This window comes from Cibotium barometz, chromosome 31 (assembly GCF_041138505.1).
Source record: "Cibotium barometz isolate CiBa-2024 chromosome 31, ASM4113850v1, whole genome shotgun sequence".
Lineage (NCBI taxonomy): Eukaryota > Viridiplantae > Streptophyta > Polypodiopsida > Cyatheales > Cibotiaceae > Cibotium > Cibotium barometz.
The window spans coordinates 11,920,557-11,943,890 of NC_141076.1; the positions used below are offsets into that span (position 1 = coordinate 11,920,557).

The following is a 23,334-nucleotide window of genomic DNA, read 5'->3' on the forward strand; positions in this document are numbered from 1 at the left end:
ATTCATAAAAGCATGCAAGTGTAAGGGGATTTTGAAATACCCCTTGAACGCACATGATACATAAAATTCCTTAGAGGTGAACCCCTGAGCTCTTGTCTCTTGCTTTCTTGTATGTATGATGTGAGCTCTCTAATCCCTTGTCTATGCATGTGTGGGTGAGTGAGAGAGGGATCGAGTTGCAATGTGGCGAGCTATGAGGAGGGTGCGGCAATGAGATGATGGCATGAGCTCTCATGTGTTCCATCGAACAATGCTACCTACGAGAATCCCAAGCTCAAGCTATCATGAGGTAAGTAACATACCCCGCCTGTGCATTTGTGTGCTTGCTATGGTATATAAGTTCATAATTTATGCATTGTGTGCTCTCGAGTGCGGTGTGGTGAACTCCCCATGACAAGAGTGACTCATAATGGCACAAGGACTTACCACATAAATACTGTCTTTCCTACCAGGGAATAGTCCCACCATATAGCTATAGTGTATTTTAAATGCTTATGAATGGTTTAATTCTGTTATATTTCATGTTTTTTCAAGAATGGAGTAGAAATGAAATCCCAAAAAACCTTTTGTTTTTCTGCATTGGTCTTGTCATATGTTGCATTTTTTGATTATCTTACGAAATCTATGTTTAGTTTTTCCTACTTTTAAAACTATGTGTTTTTTACTTTCTACAATTCCTGTTTTGATCATTTTTTATGTTTTGTTTTTTTTGGTTTATTTTTTACCTTTGCACAGAAAACACTAATTTGGGCTTGAAATAAAAAAATTTAGGTAAACAAACAAGAAATTTTGTTTCCAAGCGTAGGGTTTGTCTTAATTTTTAACTCCTTCTGGATTGTTGCAAGATCAGGATGTCTAGTTTTGTCCATCTTATGCTGGACTGGGACAATGCTTGGAGAGCAAATTTGGGGGAGCAACGTACTTCAAATGAGATCAAGCAACTAATAGAAAATACACATGCACTCGAATTAACCCAATATAACTTAAGTTGATACAAATTAATCTAGTTAATCAAAATTAATTAAAAATATGATGAAATGATTACACTAGTACCTATAGGTTTTTGTTGATTTACCTCAAAAATGTAGTTTTACTAATTAGATTATTAATATTTGCAGGCCTTTTGATAGCCTGGAATAATTTTGGAAAAGAGATCATTACAAATCCAACCACTGGATTTAAAATTTTGACTAACCACCACATTCTACTAATGTCTCACTATTTACCACTCTTTTTATCTACAAGATTGAGCATTGTAAGTGGTAGTTATTGTGGGTGCAAAAAATGGCATATATTATAACACTATAAAGACCTTGAAATATTTAAAGAAAATAGACAAATAGCTTAAATTTTTCTCAAAAATTCATTTTAAGCTCTATATTATGTAAAGATCTAAGGTCCAAAGTGGGAATCTCATATGAGTTTATATGTAAAAGATATTATCATTTTATGAAATTAGTCCAAATTTGGGACAGGTTGTATACATTGACTTTGTACTTTAAAGAAATGAGGACTTTTGATGCTTAATCAAATTATGCAACTATATTCCCAACTTTGCATGTGATGTTCTAACAAAAGAACTTGAAAGAAAATTCCTTCGTTAGCTAGGAAAGATTGGCCACTAAATGTAAACAAATGCCTTTTTTTAAACTATTTATAGGATGCTTAAGTGGACAAAACTAGGCACCTTGATCCTGCAACCACCCTTCCACAGAGAAATTTGGATAAAAGCAAGGATTTGCAAAATGGATTACTTTTTGTGTTTTACATATTTTTTGTGTTTCTATATTAGTACTAATAATGCCAATTAACGTAGCCTAATCTTTAAAGTTTGGGCTACTATCTATTAGCCTTAATTGGTTAGCTGCATTTAATGCATGAAAGGCTCGAGGTCAAAGATGGATTCTATGAAAAATCTAGAAATCTTCACAAGGCCTATTTTCAGGCAATCTATGAAACTAGAAACTAAAACCAAAATTATAATAAAAAGAGAAAAATAGAAAAAAAGTAAAATAGAAAAGTAAAAGTTTTAAAAATGAAAAAAAGAAAATAAATAGTTCTCACACCCAATATCCAAAAAAGTTAATAATATAATAATTAAAAAATTTTAAAAAAGAAAAGAAAGTTTCCGCTTGGCAATCCAAAAAAGGGAAAATTTTAGGAAATCGCAAGCAAAAACTCTTTAAATACTCATTTTAAGCCATGGGGATCATGTTGATATAGCTTGTATAACACCCCAAAAAAATTTCATAGTGTACAAACATACTTGGGCACCTAGAAAAAATTTCATGCACAACCCTTCCCAAAAAGTGTTCATAAGTGTCTAAAATTACCCACTTTAGACAAGTTTCTCTAACATTAAAAAAATGCAAAATATAAAATAATGAATTTAGTTTTTTAATTCATTAGCTCTAAGTCACATGCACTTATGGTTTAGATGTGCTTTAGAGGCCAATTGAGGATAACACATTTGTTGATCTAAGGACATAATAGCCCTAAGTCACATGTACTTATGGTCTGGATGTGTTTTAGGACAACACGTCCGTTGATTTAGGGACATACCAGCCCTAAGTCTCATGTACTTACGGTCTAGATGTGTTTTAGAGGCCAATTTAGGGGACAACACATCCGTTGATCTAGGGACATACCAACCCTAACTCATATATACTTATTACGGTCTAGATGTGTTTTAGAGGCCAATTTAGAGGACAACACATCCGTTGATCTAGGGACATACTAGCCTACTCTAGGCTCTTGAACGTTGGTCAAAACCCAATTTAGCATTGTAGAGGGTCCTAGACATGCCACCACTAACACCTTATTTAAACTTAAGGTTCTCAAGATCTAGGGAGATGAAGCCCTACCGCCCCAGCCACATTAGCTAGACCGACTTCCAACTTGTTTGATCATGTAATGAGTTATCTGAGAGGTTCGGTTTCGGGTGCTACCTTTGAACCACTCTATAATACATATACCAGCCTATCAATGGAGAAGTTGAGGTTGACTCCAAAGCAACATGCTAGATGTAGCCTTGTTGCAAGGAGGAAGCATCCACATTGATATCCCTTTCCAAGAATATCCTACTACACCTGCTATTACTCTACGACCCATTGAACCACCTCCTACACAAGTGCTTCTGCTTGTTGACCATAGAACATTAGCTAAACTATAGGCAGTAGAGGAACTAATTCACGCTTCTAGAGCAATAGAAGAGACTTTGCGGTTGTTGGTACAACAATGATTTAGCGGCCCAGGTAGCTCAATCTGCCTAAAACCATTTTCAATCTAGGACTACGTAGGTAATACCTAATAACCAAGACATGAGTGCCGACATTGCACATGCCTCCAACATGGAACTAGGCGTGCAAATCCTAGATCAATGTCTACTTATGGAAGACTAGGATTATATTGCAGCCAAAACATATAGATTTCGGGACTGCCCAAATGTACGGTCTTAGTTGGGAAGAGATTGTCCTGTGAGTCTCTCAAGCCACGAGACTGAGGAAGAAAATTTAAGGGGCATATGTGAATGCATATATAGGATCATTGAACATGAAAGGATCCAAAGACTTGTGGAGCAAGTAGGGACATCCAAGGTTAGAGCCCCCACGATGAGCGAAATGGTAACACCTCCTATAAGACCACAAGATCCTACTATTGTAGTTTCAGTCGACTATGACATGGACCAGACTACACTCTCTATCCTGCAAGGGCATGTACAAATTCAAGAACCAAATATAGCATGAGCTTCACCTTCCTAGATGCTAGAGTTCTCTCGAGAGATGAGATGATTCTAGCACACTTCTTGAATGAGTGATTGGTACCACACCACCAACTACAGCACATGCGACTCCAACATCATTTCCTCTAAGCTACATGCCCACGATTTACCATGATAGCCACAACCACACCCTCATTATCCCACGTGTTGTACATGCACCTATACTAGTAGGCTTTGTCATGAATAATACAAGCACTTACTCTACCAGTAGGCAGACTCAGTTTCCTTTGCACAAGCCTTAGGGAGAGTGGTGTTGAAAGCATTCACCTAGTATGAGAGACAGTGTAGCCAAACCAATTTTGGAAGGGCTGCACATATAGCTAAATTGACTAAAAAATTCATCAGGGATAGAGACCCAAGACACCTTGAAGTGTTCAATCAAGTGCATGAGGCCCTAGGAGAATGAAATGTGATTGCCAAGAGACCAACATGTTTAACCTTACATTAGATGGTAAAGCTAGGGATTGGTATCTAACTCTCAGTGCGAAAACTTCACGGTTCTTAGAAGATTTCTCCTAAAGCAATTTGCATGTGAAGTGTTCGATCAAGTCTTTGAGGCCTTAGGAGAATGAAATGGCATCGCCACAAGATCAACATGTTTAGCCTTATATTAGATGGTAAATCTAGGGATTCATGTAGAAGTCTCAAGGCTCAAGAATGCGTGAACCTCATGTTTCTTAGAAGATTGTTCCTCAAGCAATTCTCATGTGATGGAGCATTATGGAGTGTAGCTTCACAGAGTGACATGTAGAGAGAGAGAGAGAGAGAGAGAGAGAGAGAGAGAGAGAGAGAGAGAGAGAGAAAGAAGAGTTGGTCAAAGACTTCATTAGCTAGCTTACACATTTGAACTCTCATTGCACCCCCCTATGAACACTTTTCAAATAATCAACTGCTTGATGGATTCATCCATGGGCTAAATATATGAGATCTATAATGGCTTGGTCATTAGAAAAATCACCACATGGGATAAAGTTATAGATAATGCCATCGAATCCAACGAGAAGATAAGTAAGTAATCAAAGGGTTCAAAGCCTTTAATTCCAAATTAGTTTCTAAGCTACTAGTCATAGCACCACAACTATCAAACCCATAGCTAAAGGTTTCACTTTAGTGGAGATGAACTTCACAGATTTGGGGACATCACTCCAAGAGGGAATGAAAGTGAATAAATCTCTTAAGAATGTACATATGTATCCAATTTGCCAACAAATGCATACAACAAGTAAGTGTCTAGTCTTGTAAGCGTGATACAATGGAAATTGCACTTTTTTAGATGTTATGGTCATGAAACTTCACAATGCTGAACACGTCTACAAGCTCTCACTAATGCTCCTAGACCCTAATTGACTTTACTAGCACCCACACAACCACAAGTCATGGTGCCTAATACCACATCTCAACCCACTCCGATGTAACCTATCTCTAAGGGAAATTATAATGTACCAAAAGCATCGCTATCCCCAATGGTTTTAGGACCTCTACCCCCACTTCCAAGGATTACAACAAATAATCAAATAGGTTTTAAGGGACGTGTTGAGTATCTTGAGTATCAGGTTGGGTTTCAAACTAGTGTACCACCTAGCTGTGGGGTAGGAAGAGACTGAGACATTAACGCTACCACTAAGAGAATTCCTCTTCAATGCTATCACAACAATCAGGGACCACAGAGAGTCATTGAATGTCCCAACAAGCACATAACAATCACTTAAGGTGCATCTTCTAGCATGCCGAATGTATCCTACATTTGTTGTGGTATGGATCATTGGATCAAGGATTTCCATGAGGTCAGTCATTTCGTAAACTAGCAAAATAATCCCACTATCACACCCCTCAACATGTTTCAGGTGAGAAAACAAATCTACAAAATAATCTTAAAGGGCCTAACTTGTCTCTGTAAATACAATAACAAGACTCATGGCTCAAAGCACACTGATTGTAGAAAAGAAAATAGGAACCCAAGCCATATCGGTAGCAAGATCCAAAAATAAGAAGAGCCATAGAAGAAAGAAATATTTGAAGGAGAGTAAACCTATTAAGAAAATAGAACATGTAAACTTGGGAGCATCTAATGAACCAATCTACACAAATGAGACTGATGAGGATTTCAATTCAATCAGCACATAGGTTGACTGAGGATTTTGATTCAGTCAGAACATGGGATGATTCTAAGAAAACCAAAAAAACCCAAGTAAAACCTAAGGAGACCAATAAAGATAAGACCCAACCAGTCAGAAAATCAAAGAAACTCAAACTTGGTTCATACCGTGACCCTGTACAAGAATTGAAACAAGTTCATGAGCTTAGGGATATGGTAATTCCCTCATATGGTAGAGAGGTGATGGAACATTCCGAAATTGATAGAATTCATGGCTTCAAAAAGAGAAACCACAATTACTGCATGTTTATGTAGAGACATGCTGCGTTGAAAGTTCTCCTCAATGGGGAACTTCATGTTATTGTAGACATGCATAAGCCATGTCTTTCGGATTGGAGTGTGCAAAAGCGTGAAGTGGATGATGACTAGACTAAATTGTAGACAAACTTCCATTGAATAAATTGGAGCAATACTTTGAGGGTGATGAGAATAATGTGACCCTTTCACTGCCAAAAGAATCACAGTGATGGGAGTCCTAGACAGTGGCACAGGAGTGACTCTGATCTCACCTAGAAGTGTGGGAGAAGATGAGTAGACCTTGGCTTGATGTCTCTGACATTGTTGTAAAGATGGGTGATGGAACAGTTGCCAAGCCTATTGTGATACTATGAGATCTTATGATCAAAGTATTGACACATTCAGTGAAGCATACCTTCATTATGATGGATTTTTCCAAACAACTTGACTCCTATGAGATGGTCTTAGGATGACCTTTTATGCATGAAGCTAAGATCGTCCATGACTAGGCGAGGAACCATGTGTATGAATAGTTTAATGACTCAATCCTTAGAGTACATCTTGTGACTAGTGGCATACATCCTATGGGTAGTGATGTAACTTTTGGAAATCAATCTGATTTGAGATGTGGTACCACATTCCATTATGGTCCATTATAGTGTTACTTCACTTGTAAAAAGCATACTAACAAAAGACTAGGGAAGGAGTCAAGCTACAAGCCACAGGCCATAAATGAGGGAGATGATTTGAATTCGATTCAAATGATGGTTACATTAGACACGCGAGGTAAGCAAGAAACAAAATGGGTGATTCTTGATGGAAGGAACTTCCTAAGGTTGTACCATTGCAAATGATGAGTGCCATACACCCAAACACTAAGCAAATTTGGGAGTATAGTGAGCTTGAGTCCACATGGGTGGAAGACTCTGACACTCTGATTCAATCACTTCTAATTTAAACACCTCTCATGAAGAGTCTTAAATTGAGACCAAAACGAGACTACAACAAACATTGGAGATTGAAACTGGCACAAACGATGCTCAAACTAAACTGAAACAAAACTAAAAGAGAAAGTTTCTCAACGAAGCAGGTGATTACTGAGAAAATGTAGGAAAAGAAAACGTTATAAGGCAAACAAACACTTAAGAGTGAATGAAAGAACAACCATCGTCCAATGGCTACAATATCTTGGGAGAGTAGACGTTTGTAGAAACTAATAGGATAACTTTTTTTGGACGTCTAAAACACTAAAATAAAAAGGAGCCTTTTTTGTCAAACACTAAATGGGTCATTTACTAAAAAGTGGATGCTAACACTCTGACAATTTTACAACACCCCCGCGGTAATTGACAAGAAGGAACACAGAGTTGTGCAGAAACAGGCCTCTGTTGCTTGCTCGCAACCGACCCATTCTTTCCGAGTCCCCTCTAGTTTACTTTTTTGTGTGCATGTTTTCATTACACAGTTCGAACTTATTTCGTCAATATTGTAAAAGCTAAATTAAGTCATATCAGCTTACACGAAAAAGGAGTTACTTACCGTCGTGTTGTGCTGTCCCTGTATATTTGAGAGGAGAATCAGACCACTGAAGCATTTCAATCGCATTGAGGATTGGCCCGTTAACAGAGTCAGCACTAGGAACAAGCGTCACTTGGAAATAAGGTACGATATCTAGATGATTGTCATACGTCCAATTCGTTGGATAGCCAAATGAATATCCAGCTGCAACATCCGAAGGTAGGATTGGTAATGAAATCCCAGGAATTGCCACGCTGAAGCTGCGCTTAATTCCGGGTAAAATTTCGGCAAAATGCAGTTCTATGTAAAAGCCGCCCTTTCCCGCAACATCTTCAAACACGAAAGTGAGGTTGTCTTTCGGATCGTTTGTGGTTATAGCTGTTGCCATGACCTCTGCCGGAGGTATTTCCGGATCTGTTGCCCTGACCTCTGCCGGAGGTATTTCCGGATCTGTTACCATTGTGGATAGGATCGGGCCGGTTGTGTTCGCTTCCCAAATGCGGTCAAATTCATCATTTGGATACCTGATTAATAAAGATTGGAAGGATCATACAAAGAGCTCATCAACGAAAAATAAACTAAGAGTACGTATTCAGTTAGATTTAATGAAGGTAAGCGTGTAAAGCTTCACATCAATCTTAACCTTGATTTGAGATTGGAATAAGTCACCACTACTACATTAAAATTGAACCTGTGTGATGTTACGGTGTGATCGAAAAGTGAGTACTCAGACTCTCAAGATATTGTGAAGTAAAGACACCATGTCCTTGATAGAAATGCGAGTCTTTATTCTGTTAGAAAATAGGCTAAGCTTGCTTTTACACATAGTACGCACACAACATAGAGATGATGAAAGACTTGTATTCATTCAAGACATCATATACAACTGAAGCATGTCCAGTGACGCACGGTTGGGTAGTTAACTTTTGACACATTCATAGATATTGTAACGCCATCATAATAAACAAATCATGCGCTTGATAAAACTGACAACAAACTTCTCACAATCACTCTAATTCTAGATTTTAACCACATTAAACGTATGTGGTGAAAGAAATTAAGGAGAAACGAGAGAGAGAGAGAGAGATTAATAAGTAGCTTGCAAGGACACTCATAGGTTCTCTAACTTAAGGGAAACATTCATGTAAACGTTATATTCTGTGTCCATCGATAGAGCCGCTGTGTCCATCGATAGAGCTTACCCTCATGAACTCTAGATGATTTCGAGATAATTAAACATTTGATGCTTAAATTTGGGGAGGATTTGTTGAAGATAGTAATCTTTAAACTTGTTGGGCCTTAGATCAAAATTATTCATGAGGTTCTCTAGAAACAAGAGGTGTCATTCCCATTCCTAAACCTCTTTCTATAGCTTCAACAAAGTCTAGTATTTCTGAAAATATCCCCTCTAGTCTTACAGGAGACATTAAAGATTCTTATGGAACTAAAGGGTTTGATACTACTACAGGTGGTATGAGTGGTATGACATGTGGCGGTCTTTGTTGAGGCATGGTAATCATCCTTGATGAAGGGACAACCATGCTACTTTTTGGCATAAATGGGTACTCCAGGTCTCTCAGAGTCTAACGTAGGGGTGAGTGTCCAATAATAGTCTCAAAGGTTTGGTCCCTCCGATAGGGTCTTGATGTGATGGTGCCTTTGCTACGTTTTTCAAGATGTCCAGAGTCTCATTGCTAAGTTAAGATGTATGAGGCAATCCTAAACTTAATGGAATGGTTGTATGCTTTCGTAATGTCGTGTGAACAATTGACACTTCCACATAAGAATAATCTTCAACCAAGGGTGGGTAGCCAGTGGGAGAAATAGGGATCTCCAGCACTCATGACCAAAACTTTGAACATCAAATTGGCTAGCAAAAACCTCACTTTACCCACAATGGGAGTGGTAAGAGTGAACAAGTTGACTCATGTAGATTGACTTTTGACCACATTTACAATCATGGACTTCAAGAAATCCACCACTTATGATGGAATGCTTGTTATGAGACAAATGAAGATGATCCATAATTAGGGAACTGACCACATCTTCTTGAAAAAGAAGGATAACATCATGGACGTCGACCTTTGAAACTAGAGATATCATCTAATGACTAAACACCCACTTAAAGATAATGATTAACTTACCATTGATCTAAGTGGTGAAGAATAAGGCAGAAGTGCTTATTTTTTTGAGGATGAGAACTAGCTTCACATCCTCGCCACCACGGATACATTGCTCAAAGTTTATGGTAGTAGACGGTTTTATAATGATGATGGAAATGAGGTAGAACCACCAGGAGCTTGATGTAAAAAACCTCATAATAGAAAAGGAATTTTGTCCACATGAGAAAACCAATAGGGAGGGGGGAGTTTACCCAACCAACATGGCTAGACTTGTTGAAATGAAAAATAAGAATATTGCAAAGTAAGACATGCTCGTTTATGGTTGCATATGTCAAATGGTAAAACATTGTTCACAAACTATCTAGTTCTTGTAGATTATGCCAACAACCATAACTTGATGTCTTAAGAGACATGGACCTCCCTTGGGAAAATCCAAGGTCAAACTAATTGGCAATCATCTGGTCAATTGATTGGGAGTGTGCAGAATGGTGTTTGACATTAAAAACCACCCAAATGAAGATAAATTCTTCGTGATGCCTCCTAGAGCATTATCAAAAGAGTTTTTTCTCAAAATAAATTTGATGGGCCATTATACATATACTATTAATTGGGATTTTAGAACTGCTTCATTGAAGATTGTAGGTCAACAAGTCAATGTCCTACCTTTAGAAGATAAAATTGTGAACTTGGTTCTTTATGGCACTATTTTAGCCCAAGGTTATTACAAACAGATGATGTCATTGTGGGTTCCAAAAAGTAAAATGGCTTACACCTTGTTTAACAACCTTACTAGACTAGGCCATATCCTAAGGGTTGAAAAGCTTGTTTATCCAAGTTCCATACCTACCACTTGCATGCATGCTGTTTCTAGTGGTAATTCTTCCCACATAACTGTCATGCAGATCAAATATTTCATGAAACAACATCACATGGAGAGAGGGATTTTACAACTTGTCAAATTACTCTTGGCTTGAAGACATTCATACGAAAGTGTAACAACGCGTTCCTAACTATGATAAACATTTTGTTCCTGGTTGCTAACAACTGTCATGGTCTTGTAAGGCAACAGATCCTAGAGGAGTACTTCTATAGCGCACAATTAGCAATGTGAAGCCGCGTCACCATTGGCTGTAAAATATCCTTTGGTTTGTGTATCCCAACTTGTGTAAGCATACCTCACTCATGCACCGAACACCTAAGATAGAGACCTTGTCAACGAGACATTCCATGGGCCCTCACTGCGTTTCTTGCACCACAGGTTACATTCTCATTTTGCATGAGTAGGGCACTACATTACATGTTGTCAAAGTTGATTGATTAAATACCTAGTATCCTTTGGGCTTGAGCATAATTTTTTTATTTTCCTTCACTGAAGAATTCGAGCCTTTTTTTAAAATTCTTCCATTAACACCATATTAGATAATTTGGGAAAATTCCCATTTCCATTTGAAAAATGGGATCATGGTGAACTTGTCCAAAATATTGTCATCAAAACCTCCGCATGTGACATGTCATTAGAAAATATCTTGAAGAGTAGAATCTAAATCTACGATCTTCGACAAATTTGGAGTTGGTATGTTTAAGATATGTCCAAAACTATATGGAGTAATTGCTTCCCAAAATATGAGATTTTTTCCAAATTATCTAATATTGACTTCATTTGACTTCCCAAGGTGATGATAGGCTTTTCATCTTAGCTTGATGAGAGGTATTTCTCTCAAGGTTGGATTTAATTGTATCCCTCAATCTCACCAACTTCAATTATGTACATTGTAGCTCCTCTCTCGAATATTCCCATGGTTATTTCTTGATTTATTTACTGGTTTGAGGTACATTATCTTGGAACTTGATTACATTATTTACTGGTTTGAGGTACATTATCTTGGAACTTGATTACATTCTTAAAGTTGAAATTTTGAGAAGGCTGGTGTATGCGGCGATTAGAGATGAATCATTATGTTGTGATGCTTCTTTTTATTATCTTTCCGTTGTTGATTCTAGTTTTATTGTGAAATGATTTGGTGCATGGGCCGCAACAATTTAGAGTGTCTTCGCATATAATTACACTTAATGATACTCAAGGGATGAATGAGCCAAGTGAAAGAGCTGGCATCCACTCAATGTGTGCTTAGAGTAGCATAGACCAGGTTAGATAATAAGTGGGTGCCTAATTAGCTATTAGGTGTATATGTCCAAACTAATACCTCTCTTGTATATAAGTGAATTTATCTAATGAGAAAGGAACATTCCCTTGTGTTGATTGAGAGTGTACTCTTGCTGCTGTAGCTCTTTACCCTATCCTCTTACCCTTTTGGTACTGCTTGTGTTTTAGTAAGATTGTGTGTGAGAGAGGGAGAAAGAGGGCTATTGTCTTTTCACAGTGGAGCATGTTCTTTCAAGAGTTGGGAGTTCCAAGATCCAGGTGAAAAACTCTTGTGGTGTGACCATGGGAGGTGGGTCTTCTCAAGTGTTAGCTAGCATTTTTGTAGTTGCCTCTTTTATTACGAGATGGTAGGTAAGCAACCGGGTTCCCAATTACTCATGAGAGGTAAGCTCTGTTCACTTGGTTAGCCTTGAGTTAGTGAGTGTGGGGGGTATGGGCTTTCTAGTAGGATTGATGAGCTAGGAGCCGAGTGCATTCTTCCATGTTTCTACCTCTACATTAAAACTAGCACTTCCAATTGCATTAAAGCATCTTGTATCCTTCTTGTGAAAAATAGCTTTGACCTCTAATGGAATCCACATGACTTATTTCTTCCAATCATTACACTCCTTTGGAATACCATTGTATACTATTCATACACCCAACCAATTGTCTTGGAGCTCATCTGGACACATGAAGCCTTAAAATTCAGGAAAAGAGAATCCCTTATTTACCGTCTGTGCATTTAACATTTTCCAAAACTCAATTTGAGCATCACGGTCTTGAACTTGGAATCTATATGTAATTATTGTTAGTACCTCCCTTATGAAGGCATCATTAACATATATACCAATCGCCACCCTTCCTTCACTCAATGCATAAGGTCAAAGTGTATCCATTGATATTATTCAAAGCTACCATGAGATGCCATCTTGTTAACCAAGTCCATACCTAAACCCAAGCACATGGTTTGACATCGTGAATATATGTGGTTCCCCATCTTCAATATACATGAATTTCTTGCATTCTTGTTATCTTATCACTAGATATTCTCAACTCCACATGCTATTCATGCACACCCATGTGAATAGCACATCTAGTAGTTGTTTTACACTCCTCTTGTTGCAGTAGGAAGGAGAACTAGTAAAAGGTACTAAATTAACTTAAATGTATAAGAGTATCTAATGTACTATAGCACTAAATTAGAGTGATTTGAATTATTAATTTAATTCTTATTATCTACTACCTACAACAATGTTTTTAAAATCACTAATCCTAATCACCTAATTATTAACCTTTGATTACTATAGTATTATCTGTAAACTAACAAGAGATATTAATTTACTCTAACCAATTTAAAACACAAACTAACTTATACTAATTTAGAGCACATACAAGAGCTGTTAATCACATTGTGAGCCTCTACTAAAAAGAGCTATTAATTTACTCTAAGTAATTATACTAACCAATATAGGAATATCTAATGGCCCGGTGTGCTTATGACCCAATGGCTACTGGGCTTGCTAGTGGTGGGAAGTAGCAATTGTTCGGCTATTGGCCCGGCTACTATAGTAGTAGTTGTTTGGCTACTAGCCTAGCTACTGGGTAGTAGAAGCCAAGCAAGTAGCCAAGCCGGTAGCACACTAAGATAAATGAAATAGGGGCAATTGTATCCAACTATGATTTATCTCATTTGGTGCAGCAACAATAATATTATCTGCACCTCCATCCCTTGAACTCCATCTCAACCCTGAGCCTATCTCCCTGTTCTCATATCCCTCCTTAGAAAACCCTCATCTCTTAATGTTTATATGCAAATTTTGCTGTCTTTCATCTCTCAATGTTTAAATGCCACCATGATTATGTTCACCTTCATTTGCACATGGACATAAAAGAAAATAGGAGGAAAATAGGGGCATCCCCTTACATGCATTGTAGAATCTACTAGTTGTAGTTTTTGCAATGTATGCAATGGAAAGCCCATATTTGTTTTAGTTTTGCAAGCATAGGTTAGCTACTGCTCCAACTATTGTTTGGGCTACTACCTCAGCTACTAGCTTGGTTGTAGGCCCTCTAGACATAGCTAGATGCCTATAGAGTCTGACCGATAGCCATGCAATAATTTTTGGCCCATGCTAGATATACATGTATGTGCTCTACAAGCCTGCTTATGCCTCCATTGTAGTCATGGAAAAGAAACCACAAGATTTGAACATCACTTTACCATTGCTTGGGCAATCATTTACACTAAATAACTTTAGTATATTTTATTAGTGGAAGATGCCACAAACTGGATTTTAAGGAAAGGATGTATTTGTTCCTTGAAATGAGAACATAGAGTGCAGTAGTAATCCAACACTTTGGATGCAAGTCAAAACTTTTTAGATTAACTATGCACAACTTTAAACAAGGAGATATTGCCATTAAAATGAGCCTCTTAATAGTTGGAGTTGTGTTAAACTTTAGCCTCTTAATAGCTGGAGTTGTGTGTTAAACTTTAGCCTCTTAACAGCTGGAGTTGTGTGTTAAACTTCAACCTCTTAATAGCTGGAGTTGTGTGTTAAACTTTAGATTCTATTGATTTCCAATCGCCCTACGACAACAAGTATACAGTTTGAATCTCAATGATACAAGTCCAAGTTTGTTGAGATTGATTATGATCATAAATTTTTCCAAAACTTGAAAATTGGTTATGTTCATGACTCCAAGTTGGTTAAGGGAAAGATCATGTAAGCTATAGATAGATGGTTGTACGATGAGGGTCCTCACTTTGGGATCATGTCCTACGGATGGGACACCCTTGAAGCACCGTGATCGATTTAGACATCCAATCCCAGCATCCCAAGTGGGAGCGAGCAGAGGTTTGAGATGTAACTCGACCGAATTATGAACATTGGGCATACAAGTACATCAATTATGCACCTCAACGACGACTATGTAAATAAATAAAAAAACCCAAGAAATAAAATAAAACCCCATGTAACTCGATCAACTTACCCAACAATAGTTGGACATGTGTGCAGTTTGACGACATCCTAAAGGATAAAATCAGTTTTTAAGAATTTGCACGTAGCTCGATCGAGCTACATAACTTAGTCAATTTACAAAAAAAGTTGATTTTTTTCCAAAAACTAAAAAAGAGAGTTTGTGTTCCAAATTTTTTTTACTAGCTTGGTCAAGTTTTAAAAAAATATTTCTTTTCTTAAAAAAATGGTAACTCAATTGAGTTTTAAAAATTTTATTTTTTTCCAAAAAAAATATTTTTTTGAAAAAAAAATCTTTTGGTAACTCAACCAAGTTACCAATGTTTTTTTTAAACTCTTTCTAAACATATTAATATTTTTAGAAAAGAAAGATATATATATATATATATTTTTGTGTAGCTAGGCTAGCATATTCCTTATGTTGTAGTTTCATAAATTTTCCTATGTATTATTCTCTTATATTTATACATCATCCCATTTTAGTTCCATAGAAGTGTATCATTTCTCTCTCTTTGCACAAATTCACATAAACATTCACACACACACACTCACATTCACACACACACACACTCACATGTATCTCTATAATGCACACGCATTCATACATACACTTACATGCACCTACATCATACACACAAACATTCATACATACACTTACATGCACCTACATAATACACAAACATTCATACATACACTTACATGCACCTACATAATAAACACAAACATTCATACATACACTTACATGCACCTACATAATACACAAACATTCACATGCACACACATAGCAAGCTATATAGAAACTGGGTCCACATTTTATATGTAATAAAGCACGCTTAGATTTAACCCTTTGTCTAGTTAAAGATTGTATTAAGTTTAATTGTAATAAATCAAAATTTCTATATACGGTAGGCTATAAAGAACACAAGAAGATGGCCATTTAAAGAATTCTAGGATAGCTGGATTAATTGGAAGAATCATGTGGAAGCAAATAATCTCAATCAGGATCAAGTTGGATTGGATGATATAAAGACCTTCTTTTACCAAAGATTGATCTATCCTCCATGATATGATTTGGAGGATAAGATGAATGAATTCTTGAAGCTTAGTCTAGAAGGAAAGTAGACTGAAACATACCAATAGATGTATGCAAGATTCCTAGGGTTAGTTTTACGAAGGCAACTTTGAGCTTGTCACACAAAGATAGTTACCAAGGAAACTTTGATCTTGTCTTTAAGCTTGTCAAAGGCACTTTGATGCATTGGATTCCATTTAAAAGGTGTATCCCTATTGAGAATTGCTTTGAGGGGGGAGATAATCTTAGAATATCTTAGAATAATTATGAAATACTAACTTGTTAAACCACGAAATCCTTGAACTTCATTCATAGACTTGGTCTATAGCCAATCAATACAGTACCCAAGGTGTCAAACCAACAGATCTTGGAACTTCTTTCACATACTTAGGCTCTAGTAAATCAATGATAGCTTTTACTTTGGCTAAGATTACATCCTTTGAAACAATGAATCCTAGATATCCAATGTAGTTAGTAAAGAAGGTACATTTACTCTTTTGACAAAGAGTTTATGCTTATGGATAGGCTTCTCATTCTTGGCATCATTCTTCAAATCAACCAAAATGTCTTCAAAGAACACAAGCATGAAGTTATTGTGAATTCTTAATGTCCATACCTTGTATTAAAGACAATCTTTGGAATATCTATATCCTCAATTCTTATTTGATAGTACCTTGATTTTAGATCAATTTTTGTGAAATATTTGAGCACCATAAAGGTGGTCCAAAAACTTGTTCACCCTTAAGATTAGATATTTATTTTTAATTGGTACTTAATTAAATCCTTGATAATCAATATGTAACCTTCAAGTACCATCTATCTTCTTCCAAAAAAGCACAACAGCACCCCAACCTCGAGGAGATACACTAGGCTAGATGAGCTTCTGAAGAGATTCCTTAATTATTCCTTAAGCTTAATGGCTTCAGGAATGGATATCTTATAGGCCCTCTTTCTAGTAGGCTGCACTCCTGGTATCAGCTCAACTTCATGATCCACTTCATGATCCTCTTTCTAGTAGGCTGCACTCCTGGTATCAGCTCAACTTCATGATCCACTTCACAAACTAAGGGAATTTCTATCAAATCCTCTAGAAATATATAAGCATATTCACTCAACCACTTGGGATATTTATAATTTAACTCCTTTTTCTAATTGGATTAATATTGAAAATATGAATTGTGCACTTCTTTCTGAGGACCTTAAGCATTCTAGATTCCTTCACAAGTTGTAAGTTAGGAGCTTCTATTACTCCATTCTCTTACACCTTATTCCAATGGATGTACATAAAGGTAATGGTCCCTCTGTGGCAATGAATATCAACTGAATTTTAGGTGAGACAATCCATTCCTAGAATACACCACATATTTTAAGAGGTACGATGTTGTGAATCTACATTCAGTTGCATTGCTATCTAGAGAAAACTGGTCTATCTGATGGATGGGTGGGAAGCATCTTCCCACTAGCCATTTCAACTTGTATTGATTTACCACTCTCTGGTTTAGATTTAACTTTTTTAAGAAGCCAAGAAATATGAACGAATGAGTAGTACAAGAAGTAATTAGAAGATTAAATTATTTACCTAACATTTCACTAGTGGTGCTCTGATAACAAAGAATTATTGATCTCGGCTATGATCAATAGGTGCATGAATTTTTCTTGCTTCTTCTTCCAAGTCTACAAAATAATAATGGATTTGAACACAACACACATATTTGGGAAGTTCCTTCTCTAATTTCCTTGATTTTGGGGTTGGGGTCCTTGATTTCTTTGCACCAAAGTTGGTAAAGCTACTATAAGATTTACCTCAGTCTTGACCTTAGTTTCAACATTTAATGCTAGAAAGGCTATAAGGACTCTCTCAAAATTTAAGTAATCTTGAGGAATTGGAAATTTCTTATGGGACGGTGGTGGAGACCTTTCTTGGACTTTATGTGGCTCAAGGATTGGCAATCGGAGTTACAACTCGAGGACTATGGAAGTCTTGTTAAAATTGTGATGGTTTTTGACAATATGGATGCATGATTTTTTGATCATGTTTTAATTTTTTTCACTAATATTTTATTAAAAAAATTTATTGTGGATACATGTGAAGGTACCCCATAGGTGCATGGTTTGTCATGCAAATGTCACCTGAGTAGTGAGTCTATCATTAAGAGATTTACATGAGACCTTAACCCATATCGGTCAAACGTGGTTGTGCTCTCAACATGGTTAGTGTGATGGACAAGGGGAAGCTCTGATTACATTGGACAATTACACTGCCCAATTACACTGGGCAAGGCAGGTTTGGGAACTAGACATGGGCATCATTTGCATGTGGCTCTTGTGACTAGTTGGCTAGAGCATTCTTGCCTTAGGAGTGGTATGGCTATCAAAAGCGGCTCCCTACAATTTGGTATGATTGTTAGATTTAGATACGAGGATTGTGGGCTCTTTTGGTTATAGCAGAGTGGTTCAAGAGTGTTTGGGCTTAGTAGTGCATACCTTCTAGTTTGACGAACACGGTCATGGTGTGTGGAGATAATGTTAAATATTTTGTAAAATCCTACAGTTTTTCTTATAATGATATGTTGGACATATTTTTTAGTTTTAAATTAAGTCTTTCCATTATTTTTTACATTGAAAAGAAATGTTTACTATGGACTATCTGTGTGATCTCTATTTTTTTCTTAAGTGTATGCACACAATGACAATGGGTATTTCAACTATGGGTGTGTGAGTTCACATTGTATGCATAGGCCGAGTGGAGTATGGCACACTAATCCATGCATTGGATGGGGTTAGACTGAGTTTATGGAACTGGTCAAAGCTAGGTGCACCTGAATTGTTTGTGATTTCTAAACCTAGAAACCAAGCTTAGTTAGAAACTTAAAAACTTCGAAAAAAATATGGGAATTAGCTTAATATGGTAAAATGTTTAGTGAAATTAAGGTGGAAATTCTCCCTTCATAATTGAGGAATAAGATATTGTGTTAAGACAAAATGCCTCTTATTTTTTAGAATTATGAAGTGGAAATTTTAGTTGGAGGTCTCGCACTCAATTCCTACTATAAGGCATATTCCAGCCAATTATATTGAGAAAACTATTGGATTGTTGAGCGATAGGATATTGATGTATGGAGGCACCAAGTAACCCTTAGAATAGTCTTCCAGTGTGCGTTCTCTTTTAGTAAGGGATAGGAGTCTCATAGCCTTACAAAATAGAGCATATCCATCACCCATAGAAACAATGTCACCATAGTTCATGATCACTATCATCCTTTCACAAACCACATGTTGGAAAGAGCATCTAGAGAAGTATCTTACAGCTTCTTGGATGGCTTTTCAAGTGATAAGCATGTCATCATGAACCTAGTTCATCAATATAAGATAACATTTTGTAAGGAGTGGTGGGGGGCCTATGCTTATTGCATCATGCCATTTAACTTGATAAATTCTGTCCACCTTCTAATGCTTGATGTATATGAAGCCTTTAGGGATTTTCTTGAAAGATCCTGGAGATCTATATGCATGGATGACCTTCAAATTAATTCCAAGTGGAAGGAGTATCTTGCTCATATTAGGATATTCTTTGAGAGATGTTATCTCTACCATATGTTATTTGCCCTAGCAAAATGCCACTTCTAAGTCAAAAAATATTATTTTCTATGGATGTGTTGTGTCTAGGATTATCATCTCTATAGACAAGAATAAGATCCACATGATCTTGGAGTTACCACTACTATAAAGGGGTGAGAAGATTCATGGGACACATAGGTTATTATACAAGATTCATGCTTTTATATGACATACCCTTCTAAAAGTTGTTGTTGTCTTCTAATAGATAAACAAATTCTAGTGACATACCCTCTAAAAGTCGTTATCTTCTAATACATAGACAAATTATAGTGGGCATATAAAACATTGAATAAGGTTGTAAGGAAGTGCACTCATTTTGAGATCCCCCAACTTGGATCTATTTTCCATGTGCATATTGTTTCTTGACCATGTGATATTAGATGAGTGTTAGCATATTCGAGGGAGCACAACATGGACTTTCATGTGTGACCTTTGCTAGTCGACAACTCAATGATGCAATCAACACCACTGACAGAGAGGATTTAGCCATGGTGTATGTTGTACTCTGTCACCCCCCGAGACGGTTGCTCTAATCCAATGAGTGATGCAACCTCTCTCGCAAAGATCTTGTAGGATATCCATGTAAGACGGTCACGTTGGTAGTCTAATCACTTAAGCAAGAGGGAAGCAAGATGGAAAAAGTGAAATTTAGCACTAATCACTCCCAAACCCTAACCCTAAGCACACCACACATGCTAGATTAGAGTTACAAAAGAGAGGGAGAGAGAGAACACTAAACTCCTAATACACAAATGGGATAATGAGTTATAAATAAGAGAAATTGGCTTTTATAATTCCAAGCCCTTTCCCACTAGGCCACCAAGGAGTAAGTGACTCGGGATGCCCAAAACATAGTTACAAGGATTTTCTCTATGGTTTCGCTAACTGACCGTAAGAGCCTCTTGTCTTTTCTTCAAAACTCAGTACTTGGGAGCATCTTTAGGGAGTTTCCCTCATCAAATGACAAGATTTATAATATAGTACCTACACCCATTTTTACATAAGTGTGCGGACATAGTTGCTGTAAGAATGTGTTAACCAATACGTGGCTAACATACTCCCCTTCCTAAACCCAATCACATCCTTGTGATTGGTGAGAGGTTGGTGAGGCACGCGGGGAAGTGTCCTACTTGGTTGGCTCTCATGTCTCTCCAGAAAAGAGAGGGGGTGGGGGAGTTAGTAAGATAGAAAGAAGTAAGTGGAGTACTGGCAATTAAGTATCCAGCTAGTCTGATGGGATCTTATGAGTTTGCTTTCTTTTATGGGCCTAGTAGTACTCTTTATTTTGTTTTTGGTGTTTTTATTTTTTGTCACCTTTGTGGCAAGACATCCTCATTAGAGGAGTTACATTACTTGAATGAGTAGACTAGTATGGAATACAATGGCAGGTGATATTATTCAGCAGGGGTTAGTAAAATAATGGTGTTAGTAAGCAAGTGGCGAGGGGGAAATTTAGAAGGGACAAGGAGGCAATGCACATGGAAACTACTTGCGCTTTGAGATGTTGTATGTGGATGGCGATGATTATGATGGTTTAGCATCTTTGTCAACACACCGAAATGGGTTTCTTGGCTCCTCTGGATGTTGAGTTATCTGGTTGTGGTGTCCTCTCTTTTTCTTTTCGTGCTTTAACTTCTTCAATTAGGATAGCTCAGGGAACTGTGATCTTATGTTGATAGGAGTGGTAGTTGTGGGGGGTGAGAATTCAGAGATGTTGAGAATAAGAAGAAGTTATGGATATGATGGATTAGGCACAATTGTTTTGGTAAAGTAGGGGTGATTAAAAAAATTAAGGCGATGGGTCGTACCATTGACCAACCTTTCACCCACCATTGTGTTCCTCCATCTAGAGATGTACTTGGATGACTAACGATGATGAATCTTTGTGCGGTGTGTGAACACAGGACAAAGCCTAGTGAGAATTGTAGGTTTTGTGCATGGATGAGGGAAAAAGATGTGCCCATGATCCTAATCACCTAGAGACTCTTTTTTTTTTCTTACATGTGTTTACTCGTCAAAACCCCTAAAGAGGGTTTTTTTACTGAGGGGCCCATTTTGCAAGATTTGTGAGCTTACCTTTGAGTGTATCTTTGAGTGGTTGGATAAGCTCTACCACTTGTGGCACTTCCTCTTGCGTCAGTGTGAAGTCGAGGAGTGGGGTGGAGCATCGGGGGTACAACGCTCCATAGGGGAAAATGGCTGGGCGAATTGAGCTTTTCAGTGCCCATGGGTTGGGTATGGGCAAGTCTGTAGGATGTAGTTGACAAAGCAGGGACTTTCTTGCCCATTGGTTTCTTTGTCAATTGGATAGGTAGAGACTTGATGGGGCTAGTTTTGGACGAATGGCTGAGGGTCCTGCCCTGGGAGACAAATGATGGAATTTCCATCATAGAAGCCAGAGGTGTCTAAAAGACATTTGGGCACCCATTTTTGTCAAGTGATGAAGCTTTGTGATTATCGAGGCCTCGTGGGTTTTTGTCGATGAGGCATTGAGCAAGGAGTAGGTTGTCTATGCGGAGGATAGGATTTGGATTGTGGCTTGGGGAGCCACAATCCAAGGTGTGTGTTTCCTTCATGGAATCCTAGAGCTTTAGGCACGTTAGTAGGCACCCAACATTGTTGGGTTCGCTATACTTGGGCTTGCAACACTTCTCCACATTATTGTAGTGTAGTGGTGAGTATTCCCGCATGTCACATGCATGACTCCAGTTTGATGCCCGACAGGGACGCTAAAGATGTTAAGGAAACCCTACCCTAATGTGTCATGGGAAGTTGTCTATCCTCCGCCGAGCTTGAGCTAGGCTTAAGATCTCCACCGTAGCCGCTCGTCATCGCCCTCCTCCCGCACTCGTTGTTGTAACCCAGAGGTGATTGCTCTAATCCAATGGGTGATGCAACCTCTCTCATGAAGATCGTGTAGAATCTCCACGAGAGTTAGTAGCCTAATCACTCAAGCAAGAGGGAGAGAAGAAGCAAGAGGGAAGCAAGAGGGAACACGTGATTAGCACTAATCATTCCCAAACCCTAACACTAAGCACACCACACGTGATTAGCACTAATCATTCCCAAACCCTAACACTAAGCACACCACACATGCTAGATTAGAGTTGCAAGAGAGAGGGAGAGAGAACACTCCACTTCTATTGCAAAAATGGGAGAATGAGTTATAAATTATAGAAATTGACTTTTATAGTTCCAAGACTTTTCCCACTAGGCCGTCCGGGAGTAAGTGACCTGGGGCGCCAAAAACATAGTGACAAGGCTTTTGTCTATGGTTTGGAAAAACTGACCAAGGTCCTCTTGTGTGTCCTTCGAAGCTCAATACTTGGGAGCATCTTTAGGACGTTTCTCTCATCAAATGACAGGATTTACAATATATTATCAGTGCCCATTACATAAGTGTGCGGACATAGTTATCGTAGGAATGTGTTAACCAATATGTGGTTAACATACTCCCTTTACTAAACTCAATCGCGTCCTCATGATCGATGAGAGGTTGTTGATGCACGCGGAGAAGTTTCACATTTGGTTGGTTTTCCTATCTCTCCAAAATTAAGAGGGGATGGGGGAGTTAGTAACATGAAAAGAAGTTAGTGGAGTACTGACGACGATTAAGTATCGAGCTAGTCTGATGGGCTCTTATGAGTTTGCTTTCTTTTATGGGCCTAGTAGTACTCTTCATTTTGTTTTGGTCTTTTCTTTC

At 37.8% G+C, this 23,334-nt stretch overlaps 1 protein-coding gene across 1 annotated transcript in view; it reads right to left on the reverse strand.

The window, feature by feature from the left end:
* LOC147620520 (putative LRR receptor-like serine/threonine-protein kinase At1g05700) overlaps positions 1–23,334 on the reverse strand; it is a 117,108-nt gene that overhangs the window by 75,013 nt on the left and 18,761 nt on the right. The window contains exon 3 of the mRNA XM_086825327.1: positions 7,713–8,215. Within this exon, the coding sequence (XP_086681453.1) occupies positions 7,713–8,215 (503 nt within the window). The remainder of the gene's footprint in view (positions 1–7,712; positions 8,216–23,334) is intronic.